The sequence below is a fragment of the Amphibalanus amphitrite genome, unplaced genomic scaffold, assembly GCF_019059575.1.
Source record: "Amphibalanus amphitrite isolate SeventyFive unplaced genomic scaffold, NRLGWU_Aamphi_draft 000118F_arrow, whole genome shotgun sequence".
NCBI classification, from domain to species: Eukaryota; Metazoa; Arthropoda; class Thecostraca; order Balanomorpha; family Balanidae; genus Amphibalanus; species Amphibalanus amphitrite.
In genome coordinates this window covers 180,036-197,233 of record NW_024881613.1, presented here as the reverse complement: position 1 = coordinate 197,233, position 17,198 = coordinate 180,036, and the positions used below count along the sequence as shown (strand labels likewise).

Sequence of the window (17,198 nt, the reverse complement as noted above, 5' to 3'; positions counted from 1 at the left end):
GTCAAGTTCAGTTATACGGTATACCTCTATCAAACTTTCTCCTCTCGCCATTCTTGTAGCTTTTCTCCCATAACTTCGAAATTTGGTACACTATATACCTAATGTATGGGGTTATACGTATCAGCAATTCATTATTCTGAGGATTTGCATCTATGATCTGGAGGCAGGTCAAATACGTGACCTCATCATTAGAAAATAATGAGAAATTAGAAAAGCACGAATGCCTCCTGCTTTGAAAAAGTTCGTCAGAAACGCAAAATATCTTTGGAGCCATGACAAATCTGCTCATCATTGCCAGGGACAGGGTGCAACTTATAATGGCGAGTGATGTCTCGAAAGGTCATTAGTGGAAATGTCCATCGATGGCCACCAGCATTTTTTCTACAACTTTTGACGAAGACGCGGTAGAGCGATGACAGCACCTGGAAGGTGTTCACTGTTCAGCTCAACAACACGGATCCATTCATATGCAGCAGGAGGTCCTTTTTCGATCATGACATAACGTTGACCTGAGGTCGTTTTAACGTTAATTCTGAATGGTCAAATTTTAACTCATGTGACGCGTCTCAAAGAAATAAACACGGTGGTGACAAGACAACATATGTAAATACCAAACAAATTCACGGAATCTAAAGTTATTGCAAAGCAAATGTTTCGGCAGAATCTGTCCAGCTAGCTATTTGCCTTCTATGGGCAAAACATAGACCTGAGATGAAATCTGACGCGAAGCTAGCGAAAGAGCGTTGAAAGAGCTATCGAATATGTTTTCTGCTTCACTGTAGCCCTTCTATTGGTGGGTTCCCAGTCGCTAACGTATAACGTATACTAAAGTACCGCTGAGGTATGCTTTCGACCCCTGATCAATCTAGAGGTTTGCGGAAAAAAGAGCATGCTGCCCGTGACGAGAGAAAGCCGATGATACCCATTTACAAGGTTTCGGGTAATCTCAGGACTCAGGTCATCGCCAATAAGTAGGGAAACTCGGGACCTGCTAGAACTTTGCGAATGTCAGTTGTGATGGTTTTTCGAGGTTCTGATTACGAATGTTACCTATCTTAGTTTTGAACGAAGACGATGACTCCATGCATTTGGGGTAGATCAGGTCAGGTCAGATCGACCAGTACCTAATAGTGGATGACCACCACCGATTGCTTCCTAACGTGTTATACCTACATATGTATAAGCAGCACAACTACTTCTTAAATGTTCAGATGGGCGCTAAGTTCAAAATCAGCTCCAAAATTTTTCCTATACCTAAATTAAAAGCATGTTATGAAAAAGTGAACCAAGGTCATCTTTATTTGAATCAGGGATATCGATTTATTTTTTAGTAGGTGATTAACTCGAGCGCACCGGAAGTTTCGTTGCAATCGGCTCCTTTTTGCGCGACTTCTTTGCGAAAGCCCGAGACGGTTTCATCTGACTCCCTTTCCCCTACATGTGCACTGTACAGCTAATTGTGACGGTAGCCATGGGGCTGAGGCTAGTTTGTAGTTTTGTAGTTAGGTACTGATCCGACGAATCGACTGCGACCATTTTTTTTTTTAACGATCAGACGAACGCTCGGGGCAGTTTTGGCGCGTCCAATCTTTTGAGGGATAAAAAGGTACAAGAATGGTGGCTACTTAAAAATATTGTTGTGCTGGTGTTCCCCGCCCATAGCTAAATGAACTTTAGGTAATTGGCTAATTGGCTTTAGGGAGCTCTTGAAGCGATTCTGAATCTGATGTATTTGTTGGTGTTGCTGACGCCTGCTTCACTGACATAAAAGCTAAAAAAGCATACTCAGCATCGCAAAAAGTGGGGGGTCGACACCCCCAGTTTTCAAGAGTGGGGGGGGTCACGACCCCCCCGACCCCCCCGTCGGCGACGCCCCTGTACCCTCACCACCGCTACGGAGATCTTTCAAATTCGTGCACATCTAAATGCCCAGAACACACATTTTCTTGCAACTTATTTTTTTAGAATGACATTAAAAAAACATAAAATCGGCTCTCACCTCGAGACGCGTCCACTCAGCCACAAGACAGAACAAGGAAAGATGGCGCCCGGAAAACCTCGTCGGCTGGTCGTGTCGCGAGCGCCATCCATTGGATAAGTTTGGCACAATTCGCCCTGATACAACTTGGACATGATACAACTCTCCCCGCTCTCCCCTACATACAATTTTCGTGACCTAGGATGACCTGGCCTTGACCTTAAAAATTCGAAGTAAAAGTTCGGTACCCTCAGGGTATCTAAGGCATCCGTCAAGGAGTGCGTAAACCAAAAATGAGCATGATCGGACCGGCCGTCCGGTGGTCAGAGCCTAAATTGTAAACTAGCAAAAATGTCGATAACTTTTACTGTGACCTGACCTGTGACGTCATCAGTGACCTCGAGGTCAATGAAAATAGGTTTCGCTCGACAGTTTTTCCAGGGCTATCAGACGCCGTTTGAATTTTGACGATCGGCCCAGTAGTTTCGGAGATAGGAGGGGGGCTCTGGAGAGCCCCCTCCCCAGTCACTCGCGTTATGGAAAATACCTACCCCAGTCATGCGTGGGTTAACAAAAATATGAAATCCGGGAGGATAAATTAAATATAGAAATTGTGGCCAACAGAACATTATCAGTTGCGTTCAACATACTCGTAAGCATATTCACACACCCAGCTTACATATGAGCCATGTAATGATTATTTTTGATAAACATGCTTAAGTTATGAAATCATCTGAAGTGTTTGTAAAGTTCCACGATACGGATCTAATGTCCTGCTATGCATTATGACCATTTCTGGTCAGGTCATGTCTTCGAACATAGGCCAAATTTTTCAAATGACCTTTAAAGATCAACTTTTGACTCATTCGAAGCGTTTTGATAAGAGGAACACGAGGCTGGTAAAATTAATTTCATGCAAGTTTCAAGCTAACAACTCTTTTAAGTGTTAGTGGAAAAGCAATTGGTTTTCTCATAATACCGATGGTGGCAGCTGTTGTTATTTACATGCTAAGCCGTTGACCTTAATTGAATCTGACAATATTGTTCAGAAATAGCGGTAAACGAGCTGATTGTTGTGTTAGGTTAGGCTCTTTCGGTCGATATCAGAGTGGGAAGGATGATGGGAATTAGGGGGAGACCTGGGCGGTAGTCCTGGACCTCATGCTCCGCTGGGGCCGAGCCCAACACGTGGGTTGGATTGCCCTGACACATGGATAGCCCTAGGCGGTGTTTCATGGCTCCGCGCTGCAGCACGCTGCGCTGCGCTGCTGCATTGTTGCGGCGGTTGATATGAATTCGGCTCCACGCTAGCGTTGCGAGCTTCCGAGTCTGTTGATGTTTCCATTGAAATTGGAAACCCAATGCACCGCGCGGTGCGCGCAACGCACCCTGTCTAGGCAAAATTTTACCTTCGATGACCTCTAAAGACATACCTCTGGCTATGACCCGATCCAAAGTTGGCTGAAGTATTGTTTTCTTCTTTTTGCTACTTTTGACGCTACTTCGAATACCACTTAAATGCCCAAAGCCGAGTTAGGTATAAGAATGATGCTCAATCCCCATTTCCCTCCAACAGAGCGTGAGAGTCTAGGTATTCCTGTGGGGCACGGGCTAACAATGACTATCTCATAATCATTGTGGCCATGAACATCTACTGCCATTCTTTAACACCGGTTTCGCTGCGCTAAGCGGTGGCCGTCCCGTTTGTTGGATTCTACAGCTGGCTGGCGGAAAGCGTTACCGGCCGGCCGTCCACCGCCCGCGGGCCGGACCGAGCGGTCCCGCTGACCCTACCTGACCTGAGCCTGGCGCGATATGGGACAGGCAGACGGGGGTTCGGCTCAGCGAAGGCAGCGCCCACTGGTGCTGGGGACTTTTTTAATAGACCTACTGTACGCGGCATTGTTATGACAGGTGTGTTCTGCCCTTTGTCTCCATTGTATATACTACTTATGTGTAAGGATAGATGCGATCTGCCTTTTGTCACCAGTGTATGCAATGCACTGCTGTTTTTGTAATGACGTTTGTGTATATGTTAGATAGCATCTATGTTATCTCATCATTGTATAGACAAAGGGATCACGAGGCCAACAACGTGACCCGCGCGTATAAAAGCCGACTGACGCTAGGTCGGTTAGGTTAGATCAGCCAGAGGCACTGTACCGCAAAGACCTCTGCTACGAGACGGGCGGCGCAAGATCCACCGGGTCGTAAAGCTAGGGTGTCCCCTGCTCGGCTATGGCTAAATAGAAGAAACATCCAACACCTGAGTTTTCTTCGGAGCCGAGTCTGCTTCGACAACACCAAGAAGCACGAGGGGCGCCACGCCACAGGCGTGACTAAGGCGAAAAGCATCAGCTAGCACTGTGAGTGGTCGCGGACCGTCTGGAGGCCACAGCCAGCCCTAGTACCCGGATCTTCTGACCTGACGTCGTGCGCGGACAGGTGCCCGGTTTAACTGACCTAGAGGTCACAGCCCCGCCCCGGTGCCCGTTCCTACTGACCTGACGTCGTGCGCGGACAGGTCGGAGTCGTCTGAGAAGGCCTCGTCGTCGCTGAGCAGCAGCTCGCTGTGCTGGGAGGCCGCCGGCGCCTGGCGCGCCGCGTACGTGTGCTCCTCCTCGGGACTGCGACGGATCACCACCAGTTGACGCTGCACACGCGGGGAAGGGGACGTCAGAGGGACCACCAGGCACCAGCTGACGCTGCACGAGTGCGAGCAGGGGTGTCGAGCGAATGGCGCACGCGACACAGCAACAGGGAAAATAATTCATCCTCCAGAGATTTTGGCGAGAATTGCACTATTTAAAACTAATCAAAAACAAAGATTTTATCTGCTTGAATGAAAATCCGAGCGCGATTTATTGATTGATTCAAGCTATAGGTAGCATTTGCCAAAACGTGTGCACCTGTTAAAACTAGCCAAAGACGTTTTAAGGTCTGGTCAGTCTCTCACTTCATTGAGTATAAAATCGTCTCGTGGGGAGATATCTATGAGAAACTCAAAATTAGAAGCTCTGCAACTTGGTCGATGCAGCAATTTGAAACGCACCTTTAGTACAACTCTTGCTAATCAGTTCATAATCTAGCATCACCTGCTTCCCCTGGAACTTGCGCCGTCGGGGCCATATATGATAAGAGCAAAGCATAAACGAAGCTGGGCCTCTAATAAATTAGGCCTATGGTTCCTGTAATGTGTGTCTCGTTCATTGCTTCTCGTTAATTGCTTATTGTTGTTTGTCTCCGCTAACCGTCGCTTCTATTTTCGTGGGTTTAGGATTAATTAGTTTGTAGTTCGATTTTACCTGCGCGGTGGCCCTATTTCAATTAGGCAGTTTCAACGTTCATTACTTCACTGTATCTCTGCCGTGCGGGGCCGACTTTGCCGACTTCGCCGAGCTCCGGCCGAGACCCCACGCGCCGCTGCGCTGCCGTGCCGCCGCGCCGCCGCCCAGCCGTGGCGCCGCGCCGCCGCCCAAAGCCGGTTCGTCACGGTGCCACGCATGTCCATCTTCGGAGGATTTAGCGGCGCGCGCTATTCAACTATCTCGACTCTGCCCTGTACTTAATAAAGCTTTAGATCTGCCGTTTACATACCTGTCCATCATAGTTTAGTCACACTTAGTCAGAGCCGGGTGAGCCTCGGGCAGTGCATCTCCCTCCTCCTTCCCCATTCACAGTTTACCGTGACGCTGTTGATCTCGCCCCGGGTGCCGGATGAGCCGACAATCTCGACCTCCATTTCAAACTGAATGGAATAGCCCTGCACATATACATACATATTGCATACATACTGATAAAAAACTTGATAGCCGGGAAAACGCCATGATTCTGCTCACTATACCTATCATCTTTTGTTGCTTGTTGGCACATTTTCTTCTGTTGTCTTTTATTTATTTTCGTTATTTCTCCTTCCACGGTCAACAGTAGGCAACAGTCATCAAGAGCACAAGTCCACATTCCGATAATTGTTATCGTTTTAGCCAGCATTCGGTTACAGATCATTTCTGCGTATTCTTTATAAGCACATTCAAGTCACACAACACAACCCTTATCTAAATTAGGCTACAACACAGATATATTCCACTGACGTAGATTGTATCACGTACGCTCGACCAGCGATCACTGGACACACACTGAGTGGACACGCACACTCGACCTTCACCAGGGTTCTTCTTTGGGCTGTACTGCGAACTCCTGAAGATCAGGGATGATCGGAGACGATTCGCGCTTCACATCCCGCCGCATGTTCTCCAGCCGACCCTCCAGCGCCAGGATGCGGCTGTCTCGGCAGTCCACCGCCGCGTGCAGCTCCTGGATAGTCTCTCCCTGCTCGTTTACAAGCTGTTCCATATCACCTAACCTTCGCTGCATGGCCAACAGCTTCTCCTTAAGCCAGTCCGTGGTCCTTTTCGATTTCTCTGTCAATAACGTTGTTTGCTTTTTCACTTCTTGCTGAAGTATAAGCTGAAACGCCATCAGCTGCGCATCACCGTCCGTATACTCATCTTCCGATGTAGCCGGGTCGTCACTCTCGCTCGGCACTCGTCGTCGCTTTGTCGAGCTGCCGTCACGATTCAGACTGCCCATCGTTCGGCCAACGTCGCCCGGCTCCAGCTCTGAGTGCCCAGCTGCATATCTGTCTCCCTCGGCGCTTCCCAAACTGGGAGCAGCACGCGCACTGCCTGACCCGGCCGCAGGAGTCTGAGTGGCTCCGGACGACTGCACTGGCTCTGTCACCACCCTCGCGCCATCCCTGGTGAGGATGATTTGGGGTTTTCGGCCGCCCGGCCTGCAGAGCTCATCTCCCTGTCCACGACCACGGGCCTGGTTCTGCGGAGCGCCCACACAGCCAGCGGCGGGCTGCAAAGAAGGACAACGCCGCTTTACTTGCGTTCGTTGAAAGAAGTCCAGACGGCAAACCGGGGACTGCCGGGAGTTTTCCTCACGCTTTATCGCTACGCCATGGAGCTCGGGCCGGTTGGAGAAAGAGAACTGCTGCGTTGCTGGTGCGCTGGTCGTTAGCTCGGCTCCGAACATTGCCGAAAATAGCCGACAAAACAACATCCAAAATACGCAGCAACTGCTCTTTTACCTCAGCCAGGAGCGGAGTACGCCGGGCAGTATTAATTGTTTTATCACTAGATGTTTTTTTCACACCTGTGAAGTGTGACCAATTTAACTTCCACTGATTTTCTCAGTCGCTGTGGCTATAAGCTCCGGGACATACCGCAGTAAATCGAGGGGCAGATTCAGCGGAGCGCGCGACACCGACCCGCCACTTACCTTGGCCCCGTCACCAATCAAATACATCGCATCGACTCTGCCCCAGCGAAAGTGCCAAGTGTGATCCCGAATTGACTTGTACGGATAACCCCACTAGCCGGCCCCTAACGCTGTACTGAATTTGAGCGCAATTGGCCCAGCCGTTCCCCACATGAAGCGACCCCTGCACCTGCGCACGGGAGCAGTAACCGAACCATGATGCATGAAAATGCATCGCCCTGCGTTTGTCTACCGAAATATTAAGTTTGAGTGCAATCGGCCCAGTGATTGCTGAGTTATAATAGGAACAAACTTCCCAACTCTTCATTCTGCACATGGCACATGCGGTGGAATTCACCCACAATCCACCTTCAGCGAGAGCAGTCTTAAAGTTGGTAGAATGGATTACACCCCACAAAAACCTACAACAATCCTACAAAAAGCGCAAGTCAAGCGACCCATCAGTCGCTGAGATATAAGCCTCTCAGAAGCGTAGCCGACAGGTCGGGTTGCTGAAGGTCACGTGACCGAAAATAAGCTACACAATGCTGAACTTTCAGCTGACGCGTGCCAGGCTTTGTGAAAGCATGATCCGCTGTCCCAGCCAGGCAAGAGGTGGTAAGCAAACCAAATCACAGATACACTGCCGGGCCTGGCGCGCGTATACGTCATTTTTCGATCTTTTCGAAGCTGACGTATGTGCCAATTGTGTTCTAACGTGCAATCATGAACTCCGTTACTTAGGAATCAGACTTTTCTTCGCGCTTGCTCGCAATGACAAGTAACGGTTGTAAAAAAAATATGCTACATACGAGTACGTTAGTTTCAGAAAACGAAACATACTTTTTACCGCTCGGTTGCTCGTCACCCGCTGCGCCCCCTGCGTACCTTGGCGATGGCAACGGCGGCCGGCTCGCCGGACGCCAGGCGGTGGGCCGGCGACACGAGCACAGGTCCGTAGTCGTGGCCGGCAGAGTCGCGCGGCCGCTTCACCACCTTCACTGTGGACGCACCGGGCGGAGAGGGGGTCATAAGGGAGCCGAGGGCGAGAAGGGAGTAAAGCGACGGGTGGGAGATAGGAGTGGGCGCCCTAGACTACAACTCAGAAGGGTGACTAAATGCGCCATCGGAGGGTAAACAATGATCAAATAGAAATAAGATGGTCGCTTGGAAGAAATAAGAAACGGGTTAAAAAGAGCAGCATAATGGCGCACCACACAACGAAACTCGAGCTACAAGCACAACAATGACGAGCCTGGGTGCGCACAAGAACGTCGGGGACTGCTTGGCTTGGGGAGCCATAACAGTCAGGGAGTAACTACGAGTTAGTTGTGAATGACAGCCCGATCAATGGCACACTATATGATCTATTCTGGACGGTATCCATAGAGCCCGTGCTTAAGCGTCACCGGCGGATGAGTCTGGTCAGGAAATAAACGGTCGTCAATAAACGATCAAAGTCACTCCGAATTCGGCTATGATATAACCACTAACAAATAAAGAACGTATGCAGCTGCTGGTCTATTATACGCGTATACGCCAATGACTAATACCAAAAGCGAACACTTGAAGTTCGATGCGTCGACACTCGACAGCCAATGGATTGGATATCATTTTCCTCTGCAATGTGACCTCTACCTTCCTCAGCACTGCCCCATCCGTCCACTCACCTCGACAGCGGGCCGGGGTGGTCTCCGGTGCCGGCGGCTCCTGCACTATCATCAGCGGAGGCTCGCCGTCGGCCGGCTCATCCTCCCCCTCGGCAGCGGCGGCGGCGGCGGCGGCGGGGGCGGCAGCGGGGGCAGCCTGGGAGCCAGCCGGCGCGGCGCCGTCGCCGTCCCCTCCACTCGACAGGAGTCGCCGCGAGAGCAGCGGGAACAGGTCCGGGTTGGGTCCGCCATCGTCCGACTTGGGCCGGTTCTTGCTGCCCGGCGGACGGCCGACACCTGTACGGAAGGGCGAGGGGTTACAAAGCGGCGATACGGGGGTGAGGGATGCCGATTTGAACAGTAGGGGTAGCCGTACAATTGCGTGCGTGTTGGTAGACACAGGTGACCTGACACACAGACCCTTATGATCAAAGCTCATCGCCGGGGTCAAGTCATACTGACCAGTGACCAGGCAGACGGCTGCAGAAATACACAAAGCAGACCCGCCGACAGCCCCGGTGGGGACCACTGACCTCTGCCTCGGCGGCGTGGCGTGCCGCGCTGGGCGGGTGTCGCGGGCGGCGGGGGGTGCTGCACAGGTACCGCCGCCACGGCCGCCGCCTCCAGGCTCTCCGTGGAGCGCGGGTCTCCGCCGGGCCCCGGCGTCTCTACCGGCGCCGGGGACGGGGGCGGGGGCGGCCGGCGGGCCGGGCCGCGGCGCGGCGACTCCAGCAGCGGCTGCGGCGGGCCGCTGAGCGCCGTGGCCGCCGCCGTCCATGGCCGGTAGACCGAGGCCCGGGAGCCGAACGCCGAGGGCGCCTCCTGGACGCACGGCGAGCGCTTCAGCGCCTGGATCAGGTGCGGCCGGTACAGCGGGTCCACCGTCCACAGCGAGCCCTTGCCCGGACCCTGGCGGGGCAGCGGGCAGGGTCAGATGGTCGGTCGGTACGGCGGTCGGTGAGAGGGGAGGGCGACACGAATCATCAGGCAAACGGACAATAACAATAACGGAAGAGACCATGTGGATCAAGTAATCGGGAGATATCAAGTAAAAATTCTTGCGAGATTTTTCAAGGGCAACTTAAGTCCAAGGACGAAAGATACTAAAAAAAAAAAACACACACAAAACAGGAGCACAAAAAACTTCTTCGATCATCCCAGTGCTGTCCTAAGCTGCTACCATATATACTCCTCAGGAACCTTCAACGTCACTCACCGGCGACTTTTCTATCTTCCTGAAGCACTTGTTGAGCGACAGGTTGTGTCGCACAGAGTTCTTCCACCCGATTGGTGCCGTCTGGTAGAACGGAAAGTACTCCTGGATCCAGTTGTAGATCTCCTTCACGGGCATCGCCTTCTGTGGCGAGTCCTCGATCGACATGAAGATCAGACACGAGAACGAGAACGGCGGCTTGAAGTGGACGTGAACCTGCCGGGAGATGGACAGCTCTGGTCAGCTGATGGCGCGCTTCGAGAACACGGATCGATCTTGTAAGTCATGAATCATGTAGTGTGTGCCGTACATAACTTCTGATGCTGTGCTGCCACGCTGTGTAACATTAAAAAATCACAGGCAATTACTGGCAATTAAAACCTTGCTGGCAATGGGAGTTCAGTGCACCTGGATCAGCTCTGCAGGGATGATTTCGGCTTACATTATAAAAACGAACTGCGTACCACCCCGCATACTCCCGTCCCCTCTCACTAGCCCCCTTCCAGTGCCCCATTTTCCCCCATTCCTCCGCCTACCTTCGGGTCGTAGGGCAGGTGGGGCGGGTGCCGTTTGGTCTTCCCGAAGTTGAACGTGCCCAGGATCTGCGGCGGTCGGGGCAGGTCTCCGTTCCTGCCGACGGTGGCCACGGCTGCGGTGCGGGCCGCGCGGCCGCGGCCAGCCGGCGTGTCGGGCACATCCTCTAGGTAGTCGGAGGTGGGGGACTCCTCGCTGTGCTCAGCGACTCCCTCCTCGACCAGCAGCGGGGCGGCAGACATGGGCCCGAGCCGCCCCTCGGCCGCCGCCGACTCTGAGCTGACCGACGAGCGCTGCCGGAACTTGACGTCCGACGCTGCGCGGGCACAGGGTATGTCAAACAGCGGGACACGCGCACAGAGGTTCCTGTTACACGATACGTCAATGAAGCTGCTCGGAAAACAATAACTACTGGGCAGGACTTGTTGAACAATACGATAGCGATAAGACAAGGTTAGAATGAAGAAATATAGGCTAAGCAATATATTTTAAGAGACACTCAAACAAATATGCAAAACTGCAATGCTTAACATCTTTTTTTTTCACGCAAGACTCAAAGCAACAAGCAGTGTACTACGGATATACTACATCCCATCGCCTCCCCATCTGTCTCTGCCTCGACCATCATCCAGTTACCTTTGAGGAGGTTTTTACTGTGCAGCCAGGAGAGGGAGGTGAGGTCCTCATCGACCACGGCCTCGGCCTTTCCAGAGGCCAGCTCCACCTCCAGAAACTGGTCCGGGTCGATCATCTGCAACCAGCCACACGGGCTCCGTTAGATGGGTGCAGGACAGCGCGGCGCGGACAGCTACACCAGTACAGCGCGCGGTAATCAACGTGGATTGTTGCAGCGCCCCTCTACTCGTCACCAGCTTCCCTGATCAGTCCTTCCTCACTCTCCCCGGTCCCTCTCACCACGTCGAGACAGTCCTTCAACCCGTTCTACTAACCTTTTTCCATTCCTCCCTTCCTCTCCCCTCTCCCTCTTACCCCGTCATCATCCTCTGTCTCCGGCCCTTTCTCACCCCGTCGTCATCCTCTGTCTCCGGCCCTTTCTCACCCCGTCATCATCCTCTGTTTCCATCACGCTGACACTGACGTCCCCGGACTCCTCCTCGATCTTGATGGCGGCGGCGGCCTCCTTGTCACTGCCGTCGCCGCCAGAGCCGGTCCCGGCGCCGGAGACCAGTCCCAGGCTGCGGGCCACCTCCGGCGTCACCATCACCACCCGCTGGCCGTTCATGTTACCTGGCGGACAGTGACGAGTCAGTGACCATTGTCACCCGCTGGCCGTTCATGTTACCTGGCGGACGGCTGCGCGTCAGTGGGGTGTGGGTATGCACGGGCGGTTTAACGCGTCATGGGAAGAAAAAGTATGATGGAAATGCAATGTGGTTGGGTCAAAGCAAGCAGCGAGGTTCTGTATAGAGCGACACAAAAACTTGAGACGGTTCGGTTGGTTGGTTTCGTCAGGGTCATTGATTAGAATACAATCGTATATTCAAACATCACAAATTATAGATGGTGTATCCTGGCTACTGGAAATCCTACTTGAAATTAAATAGGATTCTCTATCATAACAGAGATTATTCAACATAACAAAACGGCTCATCCCTTAGATCCAAGCAAACAGCGTAACAAGTCCACTGTAGCGATCAAACGTCCGTTAAGCCCGTCACTTCAGCCCCAACCACCGATCATTCTTCACTCCCACTCTGACTCCCATCCGCCACTCACTGCTCTGGAACATCATCTGCTGGGCGGGCGTGAAGCCGAACGTGGCGCCGGCCTTGGTCGGCGGCGGGCTATCCCGCTCGGCGTCCGGCGCGCCGGCCATCTGTAGGTCGCCGGCCGCCATCAGCGGCTCAACGCGGGCGGCTCACCGGCTCACTGCGGGCGGCTCAGCGGCTCAGCAGGGGAGAGAACAGTCTGTGGGGAATACAGAGAGATACCAGTCAGCGAAACGGGTCAGCGACGTGATGGAACATAGCTCAGGGAAACAGGAGAGGAGCGACAATAGCCCTCTATAGGTCGGCACTTGGTGATAAGCCGAGGTATCCTTACACACAATTAACACTTGAAAAAAACTTTCGAGGTACGCGGGTAAGCCAGGCTTCAGTGTAGGCGCCACCCTTCTGATTTGTACCAGTTCAGATCGGAGACGCAGACCACAGTTACAGCAGCAGCCAGGGCTGCGGAGTCGGAGTCGGAGTCGACAGTTGTGACCGGAGTCGGAGTCGGAGTCGGAGTCGATTTTAGAAACTCGAGCCGGAGTCGGAGTCGGAGTCACCGAAAATCTGTCGACCCCACAGCCCTGCTAGGTCTGCGGAGTCGGAGTCGGAAGTTGGAGTCGGTCGGAGTCGACAATTCTGCCCGGAGTCGGAGTCGGAGCTGGTTTTTGAAAGCCGGAGTCGGAGTCGGAGTCACCGAAAAGCCATCGACTCCGCAGCCCTGGCAGCAGCCACACCAAGCTATTACCCATGCACAGCGTCTGCTGTCGGCGCGGGGGTGAGGCTACGCGGACAGACCTGCCGTTACAGCCGCCCACGGCGGACTCAATTGACTCCGGCCACAGTAACGGTAACAACATTACGGCGCGTCGCTATCTGCCGCTGCCAGGTGTTGGCGCTTCGGTTCCCATGGAAACGTAATCAGAATAGCCTAGTTTGTTTACGTTGCCGTGGAAACCAAAGCGCCAATGCCTGGCAGCGAAGGTAGTGGCATGATGTGAAACAGGGCCGAAAAGGACCGTTCTGATAGATACAGCGTCAAATCAGGAATAAGAAAAGTCATTCCATCATCAAAACACACAAGCTGATGACATACCACGGGCGAGCCATAGCATAGGGATTGACCAACACAGGGTTCAAAAGCTGAGCAGATTGATGAAATGACTCCACGCAGACACGAAGGACTTATGACAGGCTAAAACACGCACTAATGTACTGCATGGGAGATTAAATAGGGCGATACATATCATTGTTACTAGGCAATGCACGTTAAAAATTGCTGCATTAAAACGCTGAATGTGGTTTTCATTTGGGTCATAGCTCGCGGCTCTTACAGCCAGCTCCAATGGCAGGTGATGGGTTCAGTTTGCCGGTCGGGCAGCCGTCGCCCCTATCGGACGGGCCGACCACGCGCGGCCGGTTACCATGGGAACGGCGTCGGTGCGGCAGTCACGCCAGGGCGCTGATACAGACCGGACCAGCTGGGGGAGGGCTCAGCGGGCGAGGGCAGCGTGAAACACCCACTGGACACAGGCCTGGATGAGAGCGTGCGGAGTGACCACTAACAGGGCAGTCAGCGGCGAAACATGGCCGTGGTCGATCGGCGCCAATTCATCTATTGATGGCGGGTGGATCCTGGTTCACAGCACCCTGTCAACCGTTACTAGAGCTTTCTGTTTCAATGGAAACATCAGCAAAGTAGGACATTGCAAGCTGCAATGTGAGCGTCCCAGTACGTTGGTTTCCATAGCAAATGCGAATCTGCACTAGTAGCCGCTAGAGTCGTGCCACGAAACAGGACCCTGATCCCTCAACCTGCACATTGATCGAAAGAATACTCTTTGGTGTCAATCGATAAATCACACTATCAATTCAGACCAGATTCAACGTCATGTTCAAGGTAAAAAAACATGTCCCTTTTTTCCTCGAGGGTCTTTTCAGTTCTAAAGCAATGCTTGATGAATAGGAAAACCCATTTCATCAGCAAATTATTCATCCTCAAGTGAAAAACACTCCCCTCCCATAACCCCAGTGCTTCAAAGCCATTCCCATCAGGACAAATCCATAGCCCATTTCAACGCCCGTACCTCACAACCATCAACACCACACTACAGCCTGAACACCGTGACGCTACACAAATGGATGTGACGCAATCAGCGCAACTCCAATAGTGAGCTGCCCACACACGGGTTCAGTGCCGCGCGCCCGTCGCTAGGCCGCGTCAGACCGTACAGTCCAGAAGGCATGCCGCACAGTGCCGCGTCCTTACGGCTGTATTGTACCAGCATTCGAGACGGGCGAGCCGATGCGGCGGACCTGACCGACTCAAAGCCGGCGTCCAATCGACACGGCGGTGAACTCCATTACCAGCTTCAATGGGAGTGATACACCCGGGCCGGGGCAATAGGGGATGGTGCATGACCGGTGCAATCGTGTCGCGCCGTGACGCGACAAACCGCGCTGGAGGAGCAGGTACATAATGAGTGTCCTCGAGCCGACCACTTGCAGTTCCGGGGTGACCGCAATCAGGGCAGGCACGGCAGTCCGATCTTCCGGGTACACAGTAAACAGACAGCTCAGTGGCCTCAGAAGCCAGTAGACAGGAGGTCTGCTCAGCGGCTGAATACACAGAAGGCGAAGCAGAGTTCAGGCAGTGTTAGCAGCACTGCCGCTCTCCTCGCGCACGATGCGGCGCGCGGTCGTGTCCACCGTGCTGACGCTGCTGCTGGCCGCACCCTCAGTCGCCATCACCGTCCGCAGCTCGCTGCGGCTGACCTCGCGCTGGGAGCGGCGCACCGCCGGCTGCCAGCCCGTGTCGGCGCACCGGAGCGGTCTCAGTCGGCTCGGCTGCAGCCTGCTGGCGCTCGGAGTGGAGGCCTGGGGCTGGCGGTACGACCCTGCCGGCGCGCCCGCCGACCGCTGCCAGCTCTGCTGGAACAAACCCAAACCCTCCGACAACCCTCCGACCGACACCTTCCTGCGGGGCGAGCCGCACTACACGGGCGTCAGTGGCTTCTGCCACAGCCCCGACCAGTGCACGCTGGAGAACGGCGAGTGCGGCGAGGACGACCGCTGCCACTGCCTGCCCGGCTTCGACCACAGCTACCAGTGCCTCCACACCTGCTTCCTCAAGTACGACGGGTTCCGCGCCGAGACTGCCCCGCTCAACGCCACAAACGCCACGGTAACGCTCGACTGCGCCGCGGACGGCTCCAACGACCTGCTGACGGGGCTCAGCGTCAGCGCCGACGGTCGGCTGGAGGCCGTCAAGTGTCCGCAGTTCGCCAACGGCCTGCAGCTGGGCGCCCGGGTGGTGGAGCGGCCGCTGGGCGGCGACAACATCACCAACCCGGTGACCACGCGCTGCCCCAAGACGCACGTGGTGACCGGACTGACGGCGGCCGAGGACGGCAGCCCGCAGACGGTGCTCTGCCGGCCGCTGCAGCACCTCTGGGTCATCCACTCCAAGACGTGCGTCCTGCAGCCAGTGAGCGCCGCGCCCCTCTCCGAGCAGCAGCTGGCCAACGCCAGCATCCCCTGGCCGACTCAGTGTGATGAGGAGCACCAGCGGGCCGTCAAGGCCGTAATAACCTGGGATGGCGTCCTGGGGAAGATCCTCTGCTGCCGAATCATGGAGGACTGCTCTCCGCTGAAATAGGACCGGCCAGACCGGCCACTTCCCGCAAGATCTGATGTCTGTGACCAATAGCATGTTCATGCCACACATTTTGAAATAGTCTTATTAGCAAGCTTCCAGCGGGAGCTCTCCAAGCGTGTACACTCTGATTTGTCAATGCACGCCAGAATAAGGCTATCAAAGGATTCATGCACAGTGCACCCAACATCATGTCAAAATTCAGGGCTGTCTCATCCCAATCTTATTCATTTGTCGGGGTACACCAAGGTGATGTCACCGAATTAACCCGCGCCCGGGTGGGCCTCTCAGCCAAGTGAGCCAGCTTCGCCAAGGTGCGGGGCCTTTTTGGCCACACCAGATTATCTCAGAAAGTAAGGAAGCTAGATAGACACGGTAAAAAGCAATAGATAGCTTGCTTCGAGATCTTTCAGAAATACTTATTCATTTTTTATCAGGTCATCACTAAGGTCACTGGAGGTCACCAAAGGTAAAATTTTCATGAATATTTGTTTCCGATTTTGACAGCTTTTCACAAATCATCTAAAGTCAGGAACCAATAGAGCTACAGTGCTGCGGAAAAGAGCATTTCATAGCTCTTTCAAAGGGCTTTCTGAGTATTGTTCTCACATCTGACCTAAGATCAATGGTCTAGCCTCCAGAGGGCAAAAACTATCAAAATTTGACATTTTTTTCAGAAAAGGGTTTGTATAACTTCTGATTCAAAGCTTGTATGACACTGACTTTATCAGTATCGCATTTGTCTCGTTGAGATGCTCAAATTAACTATAAGTTGATGACCAACAACAGTCAACTTAAACATTTGAACTAAGGATCTGTAGACCTTTGCTGACCCAGGACCTTTGATCTCAGGTTGCAAGTCATTTGATTTGTATTGTTGAGCTGAACACATTCATGGTCAGTCGGGCGCACTGTGGTATCTCCGATTCATTTATGGAGACGTTTCTATTATTGGAAACGTTTCCAATTTTGACTACTCTTCTGTTCCAAAAATGGAAACGCTCGTTCCATAAATAGAAACGCTAACATCTCCGCACATATTTTCTTGCCAAGGGTGGCTGGATTCGATGTATAACAACTGTTTCGCGTAAAACAAGCTCAGATACACCAAAAGCACTTGTCTTCTTGCATGGAAAGCTGTCGTATGCATTAAAATTCACGTCTTTAAAATGCT

At 53.1% G+C, this 17,198-nt stretch overlaps 1 protein-coding gene across 1 annotated transcript in view; it reads right to left on the bottom strand.

The window, feature by feature from the left end:
- Positions 1-17,198, bottom strand: part of LOC122381313 (forkhead box protein C1-like) — a 35,314-nt gene that overhangs the window by 16,254 nt on the left and 1,862 nt on the right. The window contains exons 2-10 of the mRNA XM_043365320.1: positions 12,377-12,568; positions 11,700-11,887; positions 11,276-11,390; positions 10,642-10,955; positions 10,109-10,321; positions 9,426-9,801; positions 8,914-9,189; positions 8,132-8,244; positions 4,483-4,631 (exon numbers count right to left, since the gene is read on the bottom strand). Of these exons, the coding sequence (XP_043221255.1) occupies positions 4,483-4,631; positions 8,132-8,244; positions 8,914-9,189; positions 9,426-9,801; positions 10,109-10,321; positions 10,642-10,955; positions 11,276-11,390; positions 11,700-11,887; positions 12,377-12,497 (1,865 nt within the window). The 5' untranslated portion in view covers positions 12,498-12,568. The remainder of the gene's footprint in view (positions 1-4,482; positions 4,632-8,131; positions 8,245-8,913; positions 9,190-9,425; positions 9,802-10,108; positions 10,322-10,641; positions 10,956-11,275; positions 11,391-11,699; positions 11,888-12,376; positions 12,569-17,198) is intronic.